The following is a 20,972-nucleotide window of genomic DNA, read 5'->3' as shown; positions in this document are numbered from 1 at the left end:
CAGGAGGCGGGGCGTGTTCATATACACCATAACAGCGTCACTTCTTTACAAATACATTGAAGTGTTTTATTTTGTCATTCAAAAAAAACACACCACCATAAAAAAAAGTTTCTTCCGTCTGCATGATTTCAATTATTATTGAGCCCATAAGGTGCATGTACAAAATTGCCTAAACTTCTCCACAAAGAAAAAAAAAAAGAGAAAGACATCCAAAAAAAAAGAGCAACACGATTTTGATTTGAGTCTCGTGTCGAAAGCAGCTTGAACGAAGGACAGTCTGGTTTGCGTCACATTGCTTTTGTGCATCGCGCTTGCATAGATTTTACAAACACTCAGTTATGATTTGATAGCGTCACATTTGAAAGGATTACTCAAAATCGGTAGTTTAAAAAAAAAATCCTCTAAATATTAAAACTAGAACATTAAACTGAAGGGAGGCAGGAAGGAAGGAAGATTTCAAAAAATGAAATAAATCAAAGTCAGTGTTGTGATCACCAACATAATTGCACGATGACAGATGTCTGGCACCTACCGAGAGAGAGAGAGAGAGAGAGAGAGAGAGAGAGAGAGAGAGAGAGAGAGAGAGAGAGAGAGAGAGAGAGAGAGAGAGAGAGAGAGAGAGAGATATGAGCGCGATGGATGGATGGGAGGTAGAACTACATTCTTAGGAAGAAATTGGAGATGGAGGACGAGGCAGACCACAAAGCGTCTACCATTCAAGATCTGTGTGTGAGATCAATACAGAAGAAAATGACAATATAAAAATGTTGCCTGCTGGCATTTACCCTAAAAGCATCATTAAAAAAAAAAAATCATTTCATTGCTTAGTGGAAAAAAAAATAGCCAATTTAGTTATTTAGATTGTGTTTTTTTTTTTGTCTGAGTATAATTGTTTTCTAGTTTATCGGCCTATTTAATGGAATAAACAATCCAGATTGATAAGGATTATTTGAATAAATGATCTTCTGTGCAATTAAGGAAAACTCCGGGAATCAGTCATACTGAATGTCGGATCAACAAAACTGCTCGTGGCTTTGTCATAAAAATACAAAAACATATATAGATCCAGCCATCTGTGATTGGAAAGGAATCTGCTCTTCACAGGTCCGTTTCGGAGGACTTTTTCCAGAAGAAACGCTTGTCCTCCGCTGAGATGTGAGGCGACGCTTTGGTGTAGGCGCCTCGCTCAAGGCTGCGGGCAGGACGACAAAACATTTAGATGTGTGTGTGCGTGCAAAATGGAGAGGACCCACTCACGTACTCGGCCACTGTGGACGACTGCAAGCGGTGCTCAGCACGGCGAATGTGTGTTAAGGAAATCCTGCGATGTGCTTCCTGCCGAGGGGGGGGGGGGGGGCGGAGTCAACAACGTTAGCGTCAAAGTCAGTTTGAACCGTAAGATGAGCCATTTTGCAATTTGGGCTCCAAATGGAAACGGACTAAATGCAGCCAAGCGGGTACTACTACACACTTAAAGAAAAAGGGGGGGGGGGGGGGAGACGAGCATGAAGCAGCAAGAAGCCCCCGAAAAAAAGGCCAAGCCTGGCTGATACTCACTAGCCAAAGACTTCTGTCCCAACATGGGCTCCTGCTCCATCATCTCCATGGAGATTTTTATTGTGGGAATATTGTCATGGAAGGGGTAGTCGGACTGGACCAGGAGGGGCAAGGGGGGGGGACACAACAACAACGTTAAAAACAACACAACTAGAGGAGCAGCACGGACGAGACCAAGACATACGTAATCGTTTTCAGAGTCGATGCTGCCCTTCTTCTTGTGCTTCTTCTTTTTCTCGTCCTCCTTCTTTTTCTTGTCCTTCTCGGGAATGACGTCGTCCAGGTAACTCAGGTCGTGCTGAGAGAACAGGTAGTCCATGGCCTTGCGCACGGCCACCAAGGCCAAGATCTGACGGAGAAAACCGGGAAACCCTCGTGAGGCTTCCGGAGCGACGAGCCTGGGTCGGGAAGAGACGGACGGGCTCACCATGACGGGGAAGATGATGGCGGCCACGGTGGATTTCAGCACCCAGAGGAGGGCCAGGCACAAGGCCTGGATGAAGGTGAACAGGTGGATGCGGCGCTGGGGCACGTGGCGAAGGTAGATGAGGTCCGGCTGGTGTTTGGCCGGCATCAGCAGCAGCTGCAGACGATCCATGAACTGACAACCCAAAAAAAAAAAAGACAAATCAATGACAATTCAACTCGAGAAGCGGCTGTCAGCGACTCACCTGGACGCCGTTGAGCGAGGCCACGCCCATGTACAGGAAGACGCCATACAGCACCGGCATGGGAATGAACTACAACAAAACGCAACTGATGACCAAAACACATGTTGCCATTCAAAAAAAAAAATATTTTTAGCCACGTAAAAATAGTCCGCAAGCAGCTTTTCTCGTAACGTTCTAGAATTACACACGCGAATTTTCCAGAGAGTTGGAATGCACAAGCAGTAAAAGCAAGCGTATTTATAGACACTTTTTGGTTTGGTGACATTTCTTTAAAGTCTTCCTAAAAATATCAGCACGTGGACAAGTAATATCAGATGTTTCAAGATCTCAAAATTCAATGAGTACGGCAGCCAGTGAAGGACAAAAAAAAGTCAATTTAAACCGAAAATTGATGGTTGAATTAAATACAGGAAAATTAATTCAAGAATATAAAGCATGAAATCCTCTGAAATGGAATGATCTATTTATTTGTGACTTTTCTACTTTCCCCACGCCGTCCTAAATGACTCCCGTTTGTTATAGTAACAGGAGAGGCACTTCATCCAAATGTCCACCAGGGGGGGGAGTGATTCCAGGAACAACAGCTTTGACGTCTACTCGGTAACGACAGATTGGAAATGTTAAGATTCCTAACAGGATGAACATTTGGGTTCGAGAGAGGACAGCACACAGTCCTAAAAAGAGGTTGAGAGCACAACTAATCCGTGGGAGAATTTCAGACAAATCTGGAGCCATTAACATTCAGATCCTAATGGGATGAACCCTTGCGTTCTGCCTGCGTGCTTTAAGACCCTCTCCAGTCAAAAATGAGGCCCAGCAAGGCCTGAAGGTTCATGTCACGGCTTGAAAAGTCGCTAATGGCGCTCCATTTCGCAACACATTACGTCCACCTGAGAGATTTCGAAAGGGATGAATCGTTTTTGGGGCCAAGAGGTGACGGACGGCGCTTTGTCCTGAAATGAACTGACAGTAAGCCGCAACTCCGGCCGGCGCTCACCTTGAGGACGGGGGCCATGAGGACGGAAAGTCCGGTCAGGATGAAAACGATGATCCCGGTGACTCTTTGCTCCCTGGAACGCACAAAACAAAAAATGAGGACGGATGGCTTTCCACGGCCGATGCGCTGACCCCACCTGACACCCAAGAACTTGGGCTGCTCTCCTGGCGCCGACGTCTCCGTCTCCATCTTGAGCGAGTCGATGTGGGCGATGGAGATGACGGTGGCCGCCACGTACCAGGGCAGGCCCATGAAGGAGCACACCATCATCAGCACCGCCACCCAGAACAGGTCCAGGTGGTACCCCGCGCCTTTCTGCGGGACCAAAGCGCACCGCTGGGTCAGATGGCCGAGCCTCGGGCCCCGGATTTGGACCTCACCTTGAGTTTGTGCTCTTTCCTGTTGACGATGACGGCCGTGATCTGCTGGTCCATGAAGATCAGGATGGTGACCAGCAGGGCGGGGAGGGCGGCGGCCAGGTACACCCACCACGGGTTGCCCCCGAAGGGAGGGATGAACCAGCCTCGTGATGGACTGGTAGGCTGTGGACAAACAAGGAAAGGAAACCACAGTGTGAAAGGTGCCATTGTGTCCATGAGAAGGTTTTTTTTTTTCTTCTTTAACCGGTTATTCCGGTGCCGCCTCTGACTTTGAACAAAGAGCTGAATCGGCGGGTCCGACAGAGATGGCTGTGCTGTGTACCTTGAATTGGCTTGGCACTATGAGCTTGGGCGTGTCCACACCCACCAGAGCGTCCACTCCACAGAAGAGAAGGATGGCGATGATGATGGCAAAGTCGCTGATCAGCTTCCTCACCTGGGGAAAGAAGACAAAATGGCGGCGTCGCTCGGGGGGAAACCCGTCGAGCGAAAAGGAAAGTCACCTTGGTGGGGAAGAAGCGACTGGTCTTGAACTTCTTGAGCGCCATGGAGCAGGTGTAGGTGCCGAAGAACAAGATGAAGGACATGAGGGTGATGTCAGGCACGTAGCTGCAGGCCTCGCCCACCAGATGCCCGCCGTAATTCACGCACTGGTCGCGGGTGAGCGTCGCCCAGGTGGCGTTCTCCGACTGAAAAAAACAAAAACCCACGCTTAGTATTGTTGCCGAGCCGGGCGAGAGGCCGTCGCCCGCGTACCAGGTCGGAACTGTTGGTCCAGCCGGCGGCCTCGTAGAGGTCGGCGGTGTCGCCTTGGAAAAAGAAAGAAGAAGAAAATCAGTTCAGCCACGGCCAAAAAAGGCAAAGGTCGCACTCACCGGGCCGGCAGGTGCAGTCGTACAAGGTGACGAGCTCGGCTCGGTAGCGCGCGTTGATGGGGTGGTGGTGCGCCAGCTTGATCATCTTCTTGAAGGCGTCGTAGATGAAGATGAAGCTGATGAGCGCCGAGAAGCCTTCCTCGGTGAAGCGCGTGAAGTACTTGACCAGGAAACTGGCGTCCGTCGCCACCAGCACCAGGCAGAAGACGCCCGACCACAGCCCGATCCACAGGCGGAACTCCAGGTAGTCGAAGCTGTGGTCCCTGGAATGGAAATGGATCTTTTATGTCAGCTAAAGAACATTTGAGCTCTCCTGAAATGTATTCTTTATTTTCTAGAATGTATTTTTATTTTCAAAAGCGAATAAAACCAAATGTTTTCATTTTTGATGATGAATATTTGTCTTACTTTTAAACACTGTCTGTCAGGTCAAAATAAATGAGACGCTGAAAACTGACTTGCTGAAGTTGAAGAGGAGCCGCTCGAAGACCAGAACGGGTCCGGTGCTGCTGAGGATGGTGAGCGGCTGACCCGCCAGCAGGCAGAAGACGCAGCCCGTCAGAGCCGTGCCCAGGAAGCTCTCCAGCACGCCCTGTCAACGTGACGCAAACATTTTGTTTTTTTTCGGGGCTGCTCGCTCAACAGGAAGTTCTTTACTCCCGCACGTACGCACACGCGCCGTGCCGCTGGGCCGGCCAATCAGGACAGGCCTGTTTGCAATTGACTTGTGTCAGCTTCCAACTCCACAGCTGACGGCAGGTTGGACGGTTCCGAGCCTCAGGTGTGATTGGGGGGGGGGGGGGGGGGGGGGGATTCCCTCTGCTCACTGAAAGCGTGTGCGTGCGCGTGTGCGCGTAGAGGTCAGTGGAAACGCACGGCCACCAGGAGGCTAGCGAGTAATCTGGATCTGCGGTTATTTACAGCCAGCGCAAATCCCTCCATCGCACGGCCAGCCACAAAAGACTGGAAATCTGCACGTGCGCGCGCTCTTGTCAGACACAGCGGATGAGATTTTTAAATCGGTCTATTGAAATCAAAGAAATTGCTGTCTTTTCTTTAAAAAGGACTTTTGAAAGCATGGCCAGTACCTGCATGTTTTCCGTGGCGTCCCCCAGCAGCCCTCCGAAGGTGATGGCGTTGGTGACGGTGCCCAGGTAGATGAACAAGATGGTGGACAGCGACTGGATGTGCAGCGCGTCGTAGAAATCGCTGGCGAAAAACGGCACCTTGCGCTTCACGTCCAGCACCAGGCCACCGCAGAACCTCAAAAAAAATACATCAATCGACAAATTAGAATAGATTCAAATAAAATCCTTGAGTCCTTCGACAATTGTTGAAAGAAAAAAAAAAGTCTTTCATTACCTTCTGGTGCACTGCAGCTCCTCGCCGACCTCGTGACCTCCACCCCCGCCTTGACCCGAGTCATGGGGGGTATCTCCGTTCATGGGCGGGGGCTCTAAGCCGGAAAACTGGTTCTTTCTGGGGACCACGCAATTATTATTATTATACATATTTAATTTTATTGAACTTTAGTTGAGCGCCCACCTCTTGTCTGAGGACGGCAAGGTCTTGGGCGGCTCTATTCTGATGTCGGGGTCCCACTCCCCGGGGGGCAGCACGATGACTTCGTCCAGGAACTCCTCGATGCCGGCCAGCAGGTCCTGCCGGTGCTTGGCCTTGTAAGCGATATCGTGGAACACCTGGCGGCCGTCCAACAAAACACACGTGCCGTCGGCGGGGGGAAAAACATCACGGCTCGGTGGGAGTCCAGGAAGGGTGGGGGTCGAGCACACTAGGGCAAAGGGGCCTCTGGGGCTAAAGTTTAACTTTAGGAAATCCTGGAAAAGCGCTTCCTGTGCTGCCATGTTGACACAAGGTGCATTCTGGGAAGCACGGAGAACTTCACATTCTGCACGGAGTAGCAACAACTTTTTGGGGAAAGCTAGGGCTACCGAATCCTTTCAAATATTTCCCATCATATGAAGAACAAACCTCATCAGACATAAGGGTGGCGATGGCTCTTCCGATCTCGTGGTAGGACTTTGCTTTTCCTTTCGGGCCCAGCAGCACAAAGAGGAACCTAGCGCAAGCAGAACGAGGCGTTAGCATGAGCACGCCGGCGGCGGGCTCCCGACGTCTGTACCTGGTGGGCACCGGAACCTCGGTGAGCGCCCCCAGCATGACGGCTTGCTGCAGGCGAACGAACGCCACGAAGGGCGTCTCCAGGAAGTCCACCTCGCCCACCAGCACGTTGGAGGCTTCGGCGTCGCGGGGAAGCTTCTTCATGAACTTGTTTTTCAGCTGAGGGCCAGGAACATCTAATGAGATCACGCCAGGCCCAGGACAATGTTGAGCGGGGGAGGGGGGGGGGGGGGGACGCGCTACCTGATCCTTCTCCGGCTTGTCCGAGAAGTCGCTCAGGCTGTTGGAGGTCAGATTGCGATGGGTCGTGGTGGGACTACCTGCGGGGGAAGCCACAGCCGCGCCTGTTAGCATCCCCGCCAAAAGCGTTTCGGCAGCGCATTAAGAGGAAGCAAAGAAGCAGCAGCAGCAGCAAAGTGGATGACCCGGGCTAAAAGAAGCCAGGATTAAAGCCTGCCGGGACCCACGCCATGCGCTCGCTCATTCACGCCTCGACAAGTTCTAGCTAATGCCTTCAATGAGCCCGCAACGTTGTGAAACTTCAGCCGAGATTAGAGACGCTCCCAAAATGTCATCTGACGGGAATCGCTTTGATAAAAATCCCCAAATTCCTCCTAATTGTCCCAGGGAGGGCTGGAGTTCAGCTCATCCTCAGTCTTTGTTGGATCTTCCTCCTTGACCTGACTTACAGAGGTAGCCCATGCTGGCGCTCCTCAGGACCTCGCAGGAGTCTTCGGGCTCGTGCGGAGACAAACAAGGCACCGGCTGCTCGTTGAGGTTGCGTGCTTTGACGCCACAATAGGAGAAAGCGGGAAGAAAAGGAGGAAGAAAAGGAGGAAGAAAAGGAGGAAGGAAGGAAGGAAGGAAGGAAGGAAGGAAGGAAGGAAGGAAGGAAGGAAGGAAGGAAGGAAGGAAGGAAGGAAGGAAGGAAGGAAGGAAGGAAGGAAGGGAGGGAGGGAGGGAGGGAGGGAGGGAGGGAGGGAAAGGAGGGAGGGAGGGAAGGAAAGGAAGTCGTTAGTGGAAAGATGAACGGAAGGTGTCAAGAATTGAAAGTTGAAGATGTCAGGACTTGATTTTGAGCCTACCGTTCTCCTGGCTGGAAAAGAGCCGGCTGGCGCTGGAGACGCTTTTGCCGATGTCGGCGAGCGAGCGCAAGTTGGACTTCTTGGTCTGGTGGCGATGCTTGCGCAGCAGCGTGTACATGACCCGCTCCTTCAGATCCGCCTTCAGCTGCCCGCTCTCGATCTGGTTGTCCGTCACCATCTCTGCGAAAGGGAGCGAGCTCGTTGGGGTCGGTGCCGGCCGGTCGGTCGGGCGGGCGGTCGGGAGGCCACGTACCGACGACTTGCGGCAGCGTGCTGGCGTCCAGATCCAGCAAGATGGTGCCCTTCTCGATGCAGGTCTTGAGCTCCATCAGGCTGTGCAGCGACAGCGTGGCCACGTGCGGCTTGCTCCAGCGCTCGCCGCCCTTCTCCACCTTCTCCTCGAACTTGATCCATCTGGACCGACGGCAAGCGACTTTCTGTTCATCGGGCCTCAGATGTCAGCTACACAAAAGAGCGAGGCCGACGCGGGGCGTCGGGTTGCGCTCGGCAACGGTTGCCCGGGTGGGGAGCTCGCCCGACCAGGTTGAGGCAACCTTTTGATTCCCCAGCATCAAAAAATGATTGATTGGTTGATTGATTTGAATAACTCAGCCGAAATTTGATTTGATTTGATGTAATCACTCTTGAATGGAATTTACTTTGACATTTTAATGGAATAAAAAATACTTAAGTAGGGCCGAAGCAATTGTTTTCTTGCAAACAATTAGCTGCTTTTTTTTTTTTTTTTTGTGAGCATATTTGCCACCTGTGGGAGTTTCTGCCTTTTCCCGCTCCCACGGGGCAGGTACTACCGGTATTCATCTGATAAGAGCCCGGCCTCATTCAACACGCTCCGATGATTCATTGAGACTTTTGGAAGCCGGCCTGAAAAAAAAAAAAGGCATTTACCTGGCAGTCTCCTTCCACTCAATCTCCTGCCCGTCCACCGACAGCAGCTCGTCCAGCTCGGTGAAGAGCTGAGGAGGAGGGGGGGCGTCGTCTTCTTCGCCTAGGATAAAGCGGATTCTCTCCGCCGGCGAAACTAAACACACATGATCTCAAATGAATTATAGAATAGAAAGAGAAAGGAGATGTTGTGCATAACTTTGACGGCTGACGTCATGAGGTGCCCCAACCCCCCCCCTCCCTCACCCGCTGCTACAACCATCCATTTCCTGGTTTCGTTTCCGCCAGACTGAATGAAAATGTAGGAGGGGACCACATTTCACTGCGCTGGTATTTTTCCTCACAGTCGTAAAGAAGAAAAAAAAACAATGATGTGAGCGATCGGTCGCATTGTGCTCTCATTCCAAACATGGACGCCGTCGACTATTTGCGAGCGAAACGGACTCCTTTGGAAGGTTGATCAGGTTCTGAAGTTGTGAGTCTGCATTTCAACCGCACCAATCAGGAACAGAAAGCGCTCTCGTCGGACACGCCCACGCTGCCAGGAACTGCCGACTGTTGACTTTCTTCCAAGAAAGCCATCTGACGCCAAGAAGGCCGTGTCACCCTGACGCTCGCTCTACCATCACGTGCCGCCGCCTTTTGTCCTTGGCGTTCATTGATTAGAGCTTAACGGCCGACTCGTTGAATGACGCGGCAGCACGGGGATTAGCCGGAGGAGCCACTCTACTGGGAAAGTTACGCAACAGCCCACTGGCCAGAAGCTTCAAATTGATCTTCTAATCCCAACTTTTGTGCTTAATTTAGCAGAGCTAATGTCGTAAATAAAAACCAAGTCCGACAACTGTTGCAACTCGGTGCGGGTTTTCCTGGTCTTTGGAGAACAAAAGAACCTTTGACGGTTTCCAACCCAGAGAGAGACAAGACCCCGTCGATGAAGATAAAGCAAGATGGAAACACAAAGAGGCTTCTTTGTGAAGCGGAGCGAGTCACCGAGGCTTATCTGCTCCGTGGCGATCTCACGTAGCGTGAGAATAAATAAGAAATAAAACGGGAGGTCACGACCCAAAAGGAAGGTGGCAAGCTAAGGACGTGACTCCGGAAAAGAAAAAATAAGACACGGCGGATTTAAAAGTGAAAATCAACACGTGTTTACGCAAGTCGTCGGAGAGGACAAACTTGATGGAGTAGTTGATTATCAGGTGCTCATATTTTTGTTTACCATTTGCAAATTCCGGCTTTGGGCACTTGTCATCTGCCCAAACTTGCTTCTCTCACTCACATTTTCAGCATTTTGAGTGTCGTTCTTTTTTTTTTTTTAAACAAACACTTCCTGGCCTCAAAAACTTCCTGCTGTAGAGATGCTATCGCGGATGTTTGGTAACCACGGCAACAAGCATCGGTTTAGCTTTTTATCCACAGAAGCAAACAATGTCATTTCCTGTCAGAAGACTCTTTTAAAAAGCAATGCATATCTTGTCAATCTCAGATGAACGCATCCCACTAAGCCAAGACTGACCACATCTGCCGCAAAGCTCCACGCTTGTCACACGTTGCTATCTCGGAGATTGGTTTTAGCTAGCTCAATATTTCAAAAAAGAAATAAAAGGTAGCGGGGACTCACTGAGCGGCTTGAGGAGACTGGCGCCGGCGTCGTCGGCGTTGTCGCCGTCCGACTTGTAGCCTTCGGCGCCGTGCTCGCCGCCGCGCTCTCGCCTCTCCTTGTGGCTGGACTTGCGGCGGTGGCGTCTGCGGCGGTGGTAGCTCTTGGGAACGTGCACGCCGATGTAGACCGTGTGGTGACCTGCCCACACAACAACATGTCGAAATATTCCAAATAATACCAATTCCTCCCCATGGACACTCGGATTGTTCTGAAAGACGACATTGTTACGCGGCCGAGTGCAAATATGACACCAGGTTCCCTCAAGCGCACCGAGCGCTCACCTTCCACTTCCTCTTCGTCACACACGTGCTTGACGAAAGAGGCTCCTCGGTCCAGGACGGCCTCATCCTCCACTCTGCGGGAGGCGGAAAAATAAAAACACGCCTGTCATTTTGTGGCAATATTGTCCCAACATCAAATTGAATGAATGGTGGCCGTTTCTCGTTCCAGCCACTGGCATGTTTGGAGTGTGTCTTTCCACGAAAGCCCATGTTGCTCCTTCTTCTTTCCGGCCTGTTGTTTCCTCCTGGATAGCGCCTGTGTCGTCCTTGGCCCCTCTCTTTCCGTTTAGTGCGCGGCCTCAGGATGCTAGACGTCCCCCCCCCCCGTGCATTGTAAAGAACTTTCTCGTGCGTGTGGCAGTATCGCCAGCAAAGCACAAATAGTAAATATAATAGCTGCCACTCAAATGCACAACAAAAAAACCCATTTTGAAATGTTTGGACAGTCTATTCGATTTGATTAGCATCATGCTAGTAGAGCCGAGTCTTGTAATCAAACTCAGGAAGGGACAGGGAGGGGAGCCCAACTTTAGGTGTGTGGGTGGCTCGATGTGATACCCCCCCATCAGAGAAAGTGCAGGACCCTCAGGGTAAACGGAGGCTCGGGTTCCAGCCGTGAGATGGTGGCCGGAACGGGACGGAAACGCACATGGAGGGGAAAAAAACACACTCGTATGTGGAAAAACACACTCGTGTGCAAAAACATGCACAGACCTATGGAAAAAAAAAACACGCACACACATAACATAACCATTCTCACTCCAAGTCACACAGTTCGGTGCTTGAAAGCATAACGCAGATAAGATCCAACAAGAGTGCGCAAATCTTCCTCTGATTTGATCTTAATGCTCTATGACCTCTTCCGCATCGGTCCGCTTCTTCATCCTCATCATCGTCATCCTTATCAGCTCAGGATTCCGAGATGGCATGACACGGATAATATCGCTTCACTTTTGATTGACACGCCAGAGAGATTATTCGGGTCACAGCTGCATCGAAGTGAGAGAGAGAGAGAGCCGTTCCTAATATTTCGACCTGAGCAGTAAAAGTAGTGATCTTTCCTAGAAATACCGAAACAGCTGCTGAGCAATTTGTTTGAAAGCAACACGTAGTAGAAACTGAGAAAAAGTGACGCTCTCCCCGTCACTTTCGGTGGGTGGGGGGGGGGGGGGTCGGGCGCTCATCGTCGTCGTGCGTGTCTCGCTCGGGCTGTCGTGCGCGCTCGCTCGCTCGCTCTTCCCCGTCTGTCTGTCTGTCTGTCTCCCTTGCGCCTTAATGCTCGCTGACAGCTCATGCAAAACCGATTAGCGACACCTTTAAGAGCGTGTCATCGTTACCAACATGCAGTAAAAGAAATAAAGAAAGAAATAAAAAGGAGTTGCGAAAGTTGGTTGAAAACTTGCTGCCGACTTACTTCTTCTCCGAACTCATGGTCGCGTTTTCTTCGTCTTACTTTGGCAGTTGAGGCGGACGACGAGCCGAGTTTGAGCCGAACGAAAGCGCGTCCCAGCCGGTGCTCGGTCGGGAAGCCTATCACAGGTGACGTCCAGGTGCCATTGGGGGTCGGCTGAAGACCAAAAGCACCCAAAATAGTGTCGGCCGCGTGCGTGCGTGCGTGTCTCGCTTGGGCTGCTGGTGTCTCCTTTGGACACGCTTAAGTGTCATCCCTCCTCCTCAGTGACGTCAGTCAAATGGGGGCGGCTTCCCTGAGTCACTCCCCCCCACCTTTCTTTACACGCACATGCGCGAACACACTTCAGTCAATATTTAAAAAGGATTTCAAATTATAATGATAAATAACTATTACACAACAATTATTTACAAGTCGATTCCAAGAAACCAAGAACATTTTTCAAGCCCTTTGGCAGACACATTAGGCCATTTAAAAAAAAAAAGAAATGCAAATTTACAATATACAAATAGAATGCGTTCTGCTTCAAGGGGGAATTGGATAGTCTCGTTTACTTTAATTTATTTGCAATATTATAGAATTATTAAGGACATCATAAAAGTCCATTTACTGCTATATCAGGAAAACTGGCGCCCTCTGCTGGACCGTCAATGAAACAACACCCGGAACTGGTCGTATAGTAAGTTTATTTCAAGCTGTGAGCCACACACATCTTTATAAATATACACAAGCGGTTAAAAAAAAAATCACTGCAGCGGCATTTCATCATAAAAACACATATTGCGATAAAACTCTAAAAATGTTCTATTCCGTCCTGGTTTGCGCTTGCTTCCTCACAAGGTACTCAGGAACTCTTTCACCTGGAACAGTTTGGACTTTCAATTCAAGTCAACAGAAATGTGTGATGTGCTTTTTTGTCCTGAATTACCTTCTCCATCATGTCAGCACTCTTGCTCTTGTTGCCTTTGAACTCTTCCGTGCCATCCAGCGTCAGCACCGGCACGTTGGCCAGATACTCAAAGTCCGTCCTGCGCGACAAGAGGACTTCAGGTTAGCATACTTTCTTCTTCAAAGGTACTGTGTTTAATGTGTTTCTTGGGTCGGTTGGACTTTCCAGGTTTTCATACAGTAGACACAAGATGTACACACACTGGAAACCTCACACACACAGAAGCAGATGCAGGTCACATGGGATCTTCTGCATCTTCCCTGGGGCTTCCTTCATGAAAGGCACCCTTTCACTTGGAGACGCAAATGTGAAGGCACGAGGCGAGCGCGGGCCCCCTCGTGTAAACACGGGGGGGGGGGGGGCTCTCACGTCATGTTCTTGTGCTGCAGCCAGCTCTCGTGCTTGACGTGGAGTTTCTCCAGATACTCCAGAGGAATTTCCTGCTCTTCGTTACGGTCGCGCAGGTGCAACCTCTCCAAGCACTTCTACAACGAGGGGAGAGAGAAAAAAAACGTGAGTCCGACTATTGCGGAAAAATTGTTTCGACGCGGGAGTCCGCGCCAAACCTCTGGGGGCACCCTCAGGTAGATGATGCCGTCCAGCTCGATGTGCCGGCCAAACTGGCCGTGCAGCCAGCCGTGCCAGTCCTGGTAGATGGCCCACTCGGTGTCGTTTAGGCACCCGTTCTCGTAGAGGTTGGCGGCAAAGATGTACCTGACGAGCGGCGTCAAGTAATTTGGAGGAACGGCGGCAGAGCTCGACGTCGTACCTGTCGCTGTAGATGGAGCGCTCAAAGAACTGCACGGGGTTCTCGGCCTCCCGCAGCTTGCCGTTGGCTGAAAGGATCTGGGCGCGCACGCGGCTGATACAGGCGTAGCTCTGGAAGGTGTACGCCCAGCGCTCCGGCTTGTCGTACATCATCTTCAGCACGTTGCCGCCGCTACGCTGCGACGACGTCAGGTCCTGCGGGGCGGGTGCGTTTTTTGACGAACCACTATTTTGTTAACTCAAAATGGCCGGTAAAAAAAAATGACTTAACAAGTTCATTATTATAACAATCAAATGCAGTATGCTAAAATAGAATTGTATGTTTTAACTGCCGTTATTTATTGACAAGGAAAACAATTTTGCAAATGGAAAGGATGAACAAAAAGACGGGCAAGTGTGTCTGCTTGAAATGAGGCTCATTGCCTTTGGAATGTTGAAGCAGCGGTGCCCTGCGGACATGTGGACAGACGGCAGCTGCACTCTAAATGCAGATGAAGACGCTCCCAGTTATGCTCATGCACAGATTGAATGGCGTATCCGTGACCATTTGATGTCATATCATAGCTATGTCCATGTCTTGGAAGATGTCAAAGTTTGGAATGATTACTTAGCAACTGTTTTTGAGGTGGGGCATCTCTGCTATGTAAAAGTAGTGTCATGCACCATCCACATTATGTTGGACATTTTACATTCTAATCCTTCTTTTATACAGGAAACTTCAACTTGTAACTCTAACATGGCCTTGGAGGCTGAATAAAGTATGCAACAGTCTGTCGCAGTGCAAGCGAGTTCCCCAGAGCCTTGGCGGCCCCTAAAGAGTTGGTCTTGCACACAAAAGGGCTGCAAAACACGAGTTTTCAAATAAGCGAGTCGCGAATAGATGGGTGAATGAATACTGACCTCAAAATCGCTGCCGCTCGTTTGCACATTGCACCACCTGGCGACGGGCTCGGGAACTACCTCCCAGTCGGCGCGCTCCTGCTCCAGTAGATGGACGAAGGATGACTTTCCAGCCGCTTGAATACCCCACAAAAGAAAAAGGAAAAAACGTCACTTTGCAAAAACACATTAGCTGTTGCATTGGCGCCATTCTGCATCATAAATCAACAACACATTTGTTCAATGACTTTGCACTCACCGATATTGCCCTCAATGGAAATCCGCTTGATCCTCTTCTCCATGGAGTCATTCATGAGATCGGAGCGTGGCCTCTTGGAGGTGAAAGACATGTTTTCAGTAGCGATGAATGACGTTCAAAATCTAGCGAGCTGCGCCGAGGCGGGATAACAAGCGGCGGGCGGTTGACGTTAGTCAACTTTGGCGGGTAACAACACATGAACAACAACCCGGAAGCGATAGGTCAACAAACCAGAGATGTTCCGGGAAACTTGTTAACGCCAAATGAAAATAGCTTCTTTTAAATTGTATTTCTGCCAATGATAACCTGAGATAGATGACTGTATATACATTACTACTTCAACTTTTACCTTTCCATGCTGAAAGTTGCTGTGGTTTTCCGATGAACTATTACGAGAAAAACGGCATCTCCAGCTAAACAGCTTTGGCGTCCCAGCTTCCGCCCAAGGAGCAACGAAATTAAAGCTAAAGTTTCCAACGGAGGCTAATACGTTCCTAAACTGCGACATTGTAAATTATTGAATGGCAAAAATAGATAAATACACGATACACTTCCCTCTGCTGACATTTATTCTCAGATACGAAAGCACATGGTAAACGACGTAGGAAGGTTTTGCTCCGGTAGTGTCGTCACTTCGTCCAACGCCTAAGCAAACGGAATATTATACCGGAAACAAACATTGTGAATTACAGCATAATACATAACGCCAATGTATATTTTGACGTGCTGACAATACTAAGAAATAAGACATGAGTCACTAACAATCGCACATTTTCTTCCCGACAAATATGTCGTCACTTCCGTTGCACGCGCAACTTGACTGATGTTTTGGTAAATTTCGCGATTCATGTTCAAAAATAATAATCATAGTCAACACCACCTTTATTTGCCTTGTAAACAGCAGAATTCACATGAGCAGCATTGGAACATCCATACCGAGCTATTATGTACACACAGTTCCTCAAAGAATACAGCCGAGAGAGACAAGGAGGAAAATGACGCACCAACAAGCCAAACTGGGAGATGCTTCTGGTTTTCTTAAAATGACCTTTTTCCAAACAGTGCATGAGTGAACACATTCATAATCATGAGCTAAGAAAACAACAACAAAGGCTAGCCATCAAACACCATTTGAATATCCAAACTGTGGGATGCCCCCAAAACAAACCCTCCATGCTTGTTTTAAGTCCTCTAAGAGAGTTGAAGTACGAAGGAATATTCGAATATTAAAAGGGTAGGTCACAAGAAATAAGATGTGATATATTTAAAAACTGGCAAAAATACTTTGAAATATTGCATGAGGGGGAAAAAGTAAGACGGTGAAGTTATTTTCTAAAAATCTATTCATATATTAAATGTGTAAACGGGGGAAAATGTTGAATGTAACGAAAAAAAATATAAGGGAAGGTTATTATTATTATGAGGAAAAAGTTACAATAATATAAATAAATATATTTATTGAGTATCATCAAATATTTGGTGGACTTAACATGTTCAATATTACACTTTTTGTACCATATAAATGACAACTCTGTTCTCATAAAAGAATATATTACATACAAATTTATTATTAAATGACTATGGTGGTGTTTCCCCTCACAATTCTCTAAAATTGACTAAAAGCAATATTTCAACTTTTTTCCACCTTATTTCTTGTTTCATCCTTTTGTCTTTCTGTAATATTCCTTCATGGACCTCATTATTTACATCTTGTGCGTTGTAGTATGACCTCTGGCAAACAGTTTCTATCAAAAAGGCTCATTCAAAACTAAAGCAAAGCCATTCTTTTGGGAAATCTGAACATCTAAGTAAAAAGCAACCATACCCAGCGTGAACATGACAACGGGTAGCCCACCCCCTCAATTCTTTTTGCATAGTAACACTTTTGAGAGCGGGAGATGCGCATGCAAAACCAAACAGAAAATATCTCAGTTGTGCCTCATGAGCAGAACAGGCAAACATTCAGTTTGGGGGAAGGAAAAAAAAAGAGACGATGAGTGGACGCAGCGTAGACATTCAGGCAAAAAGTCGGGGGGAAAACAACCTTCCACCGAGGGAGGTGCAGTGAAGCCGCGCCATTTTGCCCTTTGTTGTTCCTGCCTCCACAATTTCAAGCCATCATTCTAGAAAATGATTATTATTTTTTGAATAGTGTAACGCTTTTCTTCTTTAGGTTTACTGAATTGAAAATCGCGTCTGCTGACGTCGGGACGAGTCGTGCCCGAAAAGGCACAGGCGAATGGATCCTATTTCTGCCGTTAATGCCTCCGATGCAGGAATTTAAAACGGCTCATGCAAAGTATTTTTTACTTCATGAAATCCAGCCACCAGAGGTGAGCGCGGATTGAGACTGTCAAATGTTTGTCAGATGTTTTGCGTGGATCTCGCTCGAGCTGGGCGCAGGTCTCGCCGCGGTTGCCGGACCAGGCACTTGGGATGCGTTTCCTACTCGCGAAGAAAAGCAGCAAACAGAGAAAATAGCGGAATACTTTCTGCTCTGGGATTGGCGTCTCGGCACTATTTTTGTACGCCGCAAACCAACAAGCGTCTCGTCACTCCGCTCTCCTGATAAGATGGAGTCCCGGCGCGTTTAAAACCCATCCGGACCCGTTCCGCCGTGCCCGGGCCTCATTTGAAAACATTTCCCCAAATGGAAATATAGTTTATACTGCATACGTACAGCCGAGGGGAGTTGAGGGGGAGGAAGGGGGGAGGGGAGGGTGTCAGTGCAAAACTAGAAGATCTTTTCAAAGATAAAAAGGACGACGGCGTTTATCTGTCCTTCGTGGTCAGCTTCTCGATCAGCTCCTGAAGCGGCGCCAGCTCTTTCCTGTCGATCAGGTTGAACTCCTGACGAGAGAGAGAGAGAGAGCGACGGCACCGAGCCGGTCAGACGGAGAAAGCGACAAAGAGCGACAAGCGTCTTTTGCTACCTGCACAAAGAAGATGAAGTGTTTGAAGGAGGTGTTGAGGTGGGCCTCCTCCTGCAGCTGCATGACCGAGTCAAAGTGCTGGTGGTAGATGTGCGCGTAGACGCGGAACAGACGCTTCAGGATTGTCTTGGCCACCGACATGAAGTTCCGCTTGAACGGGACGCCTAGACAAAAGACATTTGGTGACGGACAGAATTCTCGATGTTCATCAAAGCGTGATTATGCTGAGGAGTTCTGGTGAAAAAAAAATGGAAGTGGCTCCTCGGGGACAGGTGTGGGGGCGCGCCATGTCGAGGAAGTGCGAGCGGCCGTGACTCAGGCGGGTCACGATTGCGCGTCCTGTCACGTGTTGGTGCCAAGCAAGTGGCAACGTTGCAGCCGCTGTGTGCGCGGGATTACGAAACTGTTGCGACATGGGACGCAGCGCGTGCAGAGCTGCCTTCTTGTCACCACCCTCAAAATGAAACATCTCACGAGTGGAGCGAGACACTTCCGTTTGACCTGGCTGCCGTCCAGCTATTTGGGTTCCGATACGACAAGCCCGGACGGGTTGGAGTCGAAACCGAGTCCCGCAACCCATTGACTGGCCTAATGTTATGGTCACTGTGAGAGGCGTACCGATCTTGGAAGGGAAAAGCGTCTCGTCGTCCAGCTGGTCCTGCACCCAGGTCATCAAGTAATCTATGTACTTGGGCGCCGAGCACTTGATGGGCTTCTTAATATTGGTGCCGTCCGCCCAGTGATACTCGTACCTGCGAAAAAGATCAAGACTGCGCTGAAAAGGCTCAAGAGCAACTATTTCTGCCCCGAGGCTGTCGACAAAGGCGTCGGCGTTTCGGGACGTGTCGGAGCGCAGGAAAAACAAAGCAAAAAGCCAACGTGTGGGACCAGCCTTTCCACGTTGACTCACTTGGGGCCGGCAGACATGACAGGACAGCTCTCCTCCGTGCAAAAGTCTGTGATGGTTCCGTACAGCATGTTGATCTGGTTGAAGAAGTCCACAGCTGGGAATGCAAAATCAAACATCACAAAATGCACAACTGAACAATTACTTGATTAAAAGGCTTTGAAATGTCCCCCCCGCCCCCCATCCGGGATTTGCGCTCCTACAAGGACAGACAAAAAACAAAACAGGCCAAATTGTCTTCCAACAAGCAGCTCCGACCCGACGGGGCCTCGAACGTGACAGAAACTAAAGGCAGACAAGAAAGGTCTCCCAGCAAACACAATTGCGTCTGTTTAATATTCACCGTGCCTTTTCCCTGCATGACTGCTTGTGCTCTTGAGGGAGTGCCAAAACTCCCGTCTTCATGTTGTTCAAGGCAGTTTCTCCCCAAGCACAGTGCAGTTTGGAATGGTTTTGTCTTTATTTGATTCTTTTAGCCTCAATAAATAGCCCTCAAAATGAACTCATGAGCCCAGTTAAATGACGTCTTTATCCATCAATGGTCCCCCCAAAAGCGGACTTTGGCGCTTACTGTTGACAGCGACCCACTCGTTGAGGTCTTCGCCCTCGGGCAACATGACGGCCATGCGGAGGTTGCCGCTCCCTAGCGTGGCCTCGGCGTGTTTCAACAGCTCATACTGGTGCGAGCCCTCCGGGATGTTTTTCTTGGGCTTAAACGTCTTGGACGAGCTTCTTCCGCTGGGAGAGGAGAGAGACGGAGAGAGATTCATACAAAAAAATTATTCAGAGACATTTTTATTCTGCAAATAGAATTGGGAAATGTTTATATTTGAAATAAATCATTTCAAAAAAATGTATATACAATTTTTCCAAAAATGTTTTTGCGGTAAATATCGGATCATTTGATAAGAGCAGAATTTTTTTTTTTAATCTTGTAATTTTGCTTGAAAATATCTGCAGAAAACCATTTGGGATTTGATTGAATGATAAGTCTTCATGAAAGTTGAACAAAAGCGCTGACAAAAAAAAAAAAAAGCAGAACAGACAGGTCCGGCCGAGCAGAACGGAGCGGCGGTGGGGAACAGAGCGTCTTTGTGGCGCTAATGAGGTCGTTTGGAGTGGTCATCTTTCCCGTGGCCCCCATTAAACCACAGCAACTCATCGTGAGAGTCAGCACAGCGGGGAAGGACGCAAAGACGCCAAGTGGTGAGCTCAAAAGCCCAGAGCAGCTGACTCTTCTACTGCAAAGGCTTATGCAAAACAATCAAGTGTCGATAGGTCAAAAATAGCAACAATACACCGCTTTCTCTTCCTCACACACACGCACATTAACTAAGTCTAATATGCACAACAAAATGATTCCATACACACAGAAGACTCTCACTTGCAAACTTTTCCAAGTATTACTTTGGCGTGGTCTTCTTTTAGCCTGCTTAACCCCCACCAGGAAGAGGACTGAAATTCTTCATTCCAATCAGAACTCACATGAACTTCACTGAAGCTGGTCCGACTTTTTCATAAATAACTCATGAAATCAACACACTATTTCCTTTTTAATCCATTATATTGAATATTTTGAGTTTTAGCCACTGGCACTACTTTGGTAGAATGTACAGCCGCCTCGACGTTTTCCCTACGCTTGCACTAATTTCATTATGACATGAATCAACATGACTGGATAGTAGATCGCTGTTGACATGTTGAAAACGTTGACGTTTACGAGTGCCTTGTTATCCGGGAAATAGCCTGAGCCCGGAATATGCTACAGCTAGCACAGATTCGGCTATCCTCCAGACACTGGCCAAGTATGCAAACTAAATACACAAATAATCTGCGGTTTTGACAGCATACACATGAAAACACAAGATGACAAAACAACTTACAACAGAAAGCTCATGGTTCCTCCGGCGGCGTTTCTTTGTCTCTCTCGCAGCAAATAATAAGAATAAAAGAGAAGAGGAGGAGGAGGAAGAGGAAGGATTGTTTGTGTAAGTCTCACAAGTCCTCGTCGCGACTTCTCGGCCTTTCTCGCGGTCCTCTCGCTCTCCTCAGGACAATTATTTACACGACGATGGCGGATGTACGCGTTGTATTCGTAGACACAAAATAAGATCGAATTAAACGAGGAGTGTTTTACAAAACAGCGGCTCCTCTCCTGCCCTCCGTGACTGATTGTGACTGACTGCTGAGGCGCCCGGACAAGTCGACTGAACTGACGACTGGCTTCACCTTCTTCTTCTGATGCGAAAAGTCAGAGTTCAAGCCTCTGCTGCCACCTAGTGGACAATGTGGCTCACATGTTCACG

The 20,972-nt window shown here is 48.8% G+C and overlaps 3 protein-coding genes across 9 annotated transcripts; all 3 read right to left on the bottom strand.

The window, feature by feature from the left end:
• Positions 1 to 52: 52 nt before the first annotated feature.
• LOC147048436 (electrogenic sodium bicarbonate cotransporter 1-like) lies at positions 53 to 12,232 on the bottom strand. Of its 2 annotated transcripts, none has more exons than XM_085925405.1 (26): positions 11,975 to 12,232; positions 10,561 to 10,634; positions 10,238 to 10,417; positions 8,617 to 8,749; positions 7,961 to 8,121; positions 7,708 to 7,887; positions 7,312 to 7,407; positions 6,866 to 6,942; positions 6,624 to 6,781; positions 6,473 to 6,560; positions 6,026 to 6,180; positions 5,843 to 5,959; positions 5,569 to 5,743; positions 4,939 to 5,072; positions 4,481 to 4,743; positions 4,362 to 4,414; positions 4,109 to 4,294; positions 3,928 to 4,041; positions 3,606 to 3,767; positions 3,362 to 3,540; positions 3,226 to 3,298; positions 2,229 to 2,297; positions 1,985 to 2,158; positions 1,742 to 1,906; positions 1,262 to 1,335; positions 53 to 1,192 (listed from the first exon to the last, which is right to left on the bottom strand). In XM_085925405.1, the coding sequence occupies exons 1-26, from the start codon at positions 11,989 to 11,991 to the stop codon at positions 1,099 to 1,101; spliced, it is 3,351 nt and encodes a 1,116-aa protein (XP_085781531.1). In that variant the 5' UTR covers positions 11,992 to 12,232; the 3' UTR covers positions 53 to 1,098. The 2 variants fall into 2 exon arrangements, with proteins under 2 accessions (XP_085781531.1, XP_085781530.1); XM_085925404.1 differs by lacking the exon at positions 7,312 to 7,407 and adding an exon at positions 1,558 to 1,651 and having other exon boundaries at positions 11,975 to 12,231.
• A 415-nt stretch (positions 12,233 to 12,647) lies between these two features.
• dck (deoxycytidine kinase) lies at positions 12,648 to 15,591 on the bottom strand. 6 transcript variants are annotated; one of them, XM_085926129.1, is made up of 9 exons: positions 15,176 to 15,591; positions 14,827 to 14,899; positions 14,589 to 14,704; positions 13,690 to 13,883; positions 13,487 to 13,634; positions 13,290 to 13,405; positions 13,087 to 13,190; positions 12,900 to 13,000; positions 12,648 to 12,831 (listed from the first exon to the last, which is right to left on the bottom strand). In XM_085926129.1, exons 1-9 carry the CDS (start codon positions 15,332 to 15,334, stop codon positions 12,805 to 12,807), a joined length of 1,038 nt encoding a protein of 345 aa, XP_085782255.1. In that variant the 5' UTR covers positions 15,335 to 15,591; the 3' UTR covers positions 12,648 to 12,804. The 6 variants fall into 6 exon arrangements, with proteins under 6 accessions (XP_085782255.1, XP_085782256.1, XP_085782257.1 ...); XM_085926130.1 differs by having other exon boundaries at positions 13,087 to 13,121; XM_085926131.1 differs by lacking the exon at positions 13,087 to 13,190 and having other exon boundaries at positions 12,900 to 12,999.
• A 99-nt stretch (positions 15,592 to 15,690) lies between these two features.
• On the bottom strand, positions 15,691 to 20,915 carry LOC147048434 (MOB kinase activator 1B). Its single transcript, XM_085926135.1, has 6 exons — positions 20,550 to 20,915; positions 19,238 to 19,404; positions 18,670 to 18,763; positions 18,378 to 18,511; positions 17,760 to 17,923; positions 15,691 to 17,676 (listed from the first exon to the last, which is right to left on the bottom strand). The coding sequence occupies exons 1-6, from the start codon at positions 20,561 to 20,563 to the stop codon at positions 17,599 to 17,601; spliced, it is 651 nt and encodes a 216-aa protein (XP_085782261.1). The 5' UTR covers positions 20,564 to 20,915; the 3' UTR covers positions 15,691 to 17,598.
• Between the last annotated feature and the right edge of the window lie 57 nt (positions 20,916 to 20,972).

Source organism: Syngnathus leptorhynchus, chromosome 12, assembly GCF_054491065.1.
Source record: "Syngnathus leptorhynchus isolate UIUO chromosome 12, UIUO_Slep, whole genome shotgun sequence".
Classification (NCBI taxonomy): domain Eukaryota; kingdom Metazoa; phylum Chordata; class Actinopteri; order Syngnathiformes; family Syngnathidae; genus Syngnathus; species Syngnathus leptorhynchus.
This window is presented reverse-complemented; position numbering and strand designations above follow the sequence as displayed.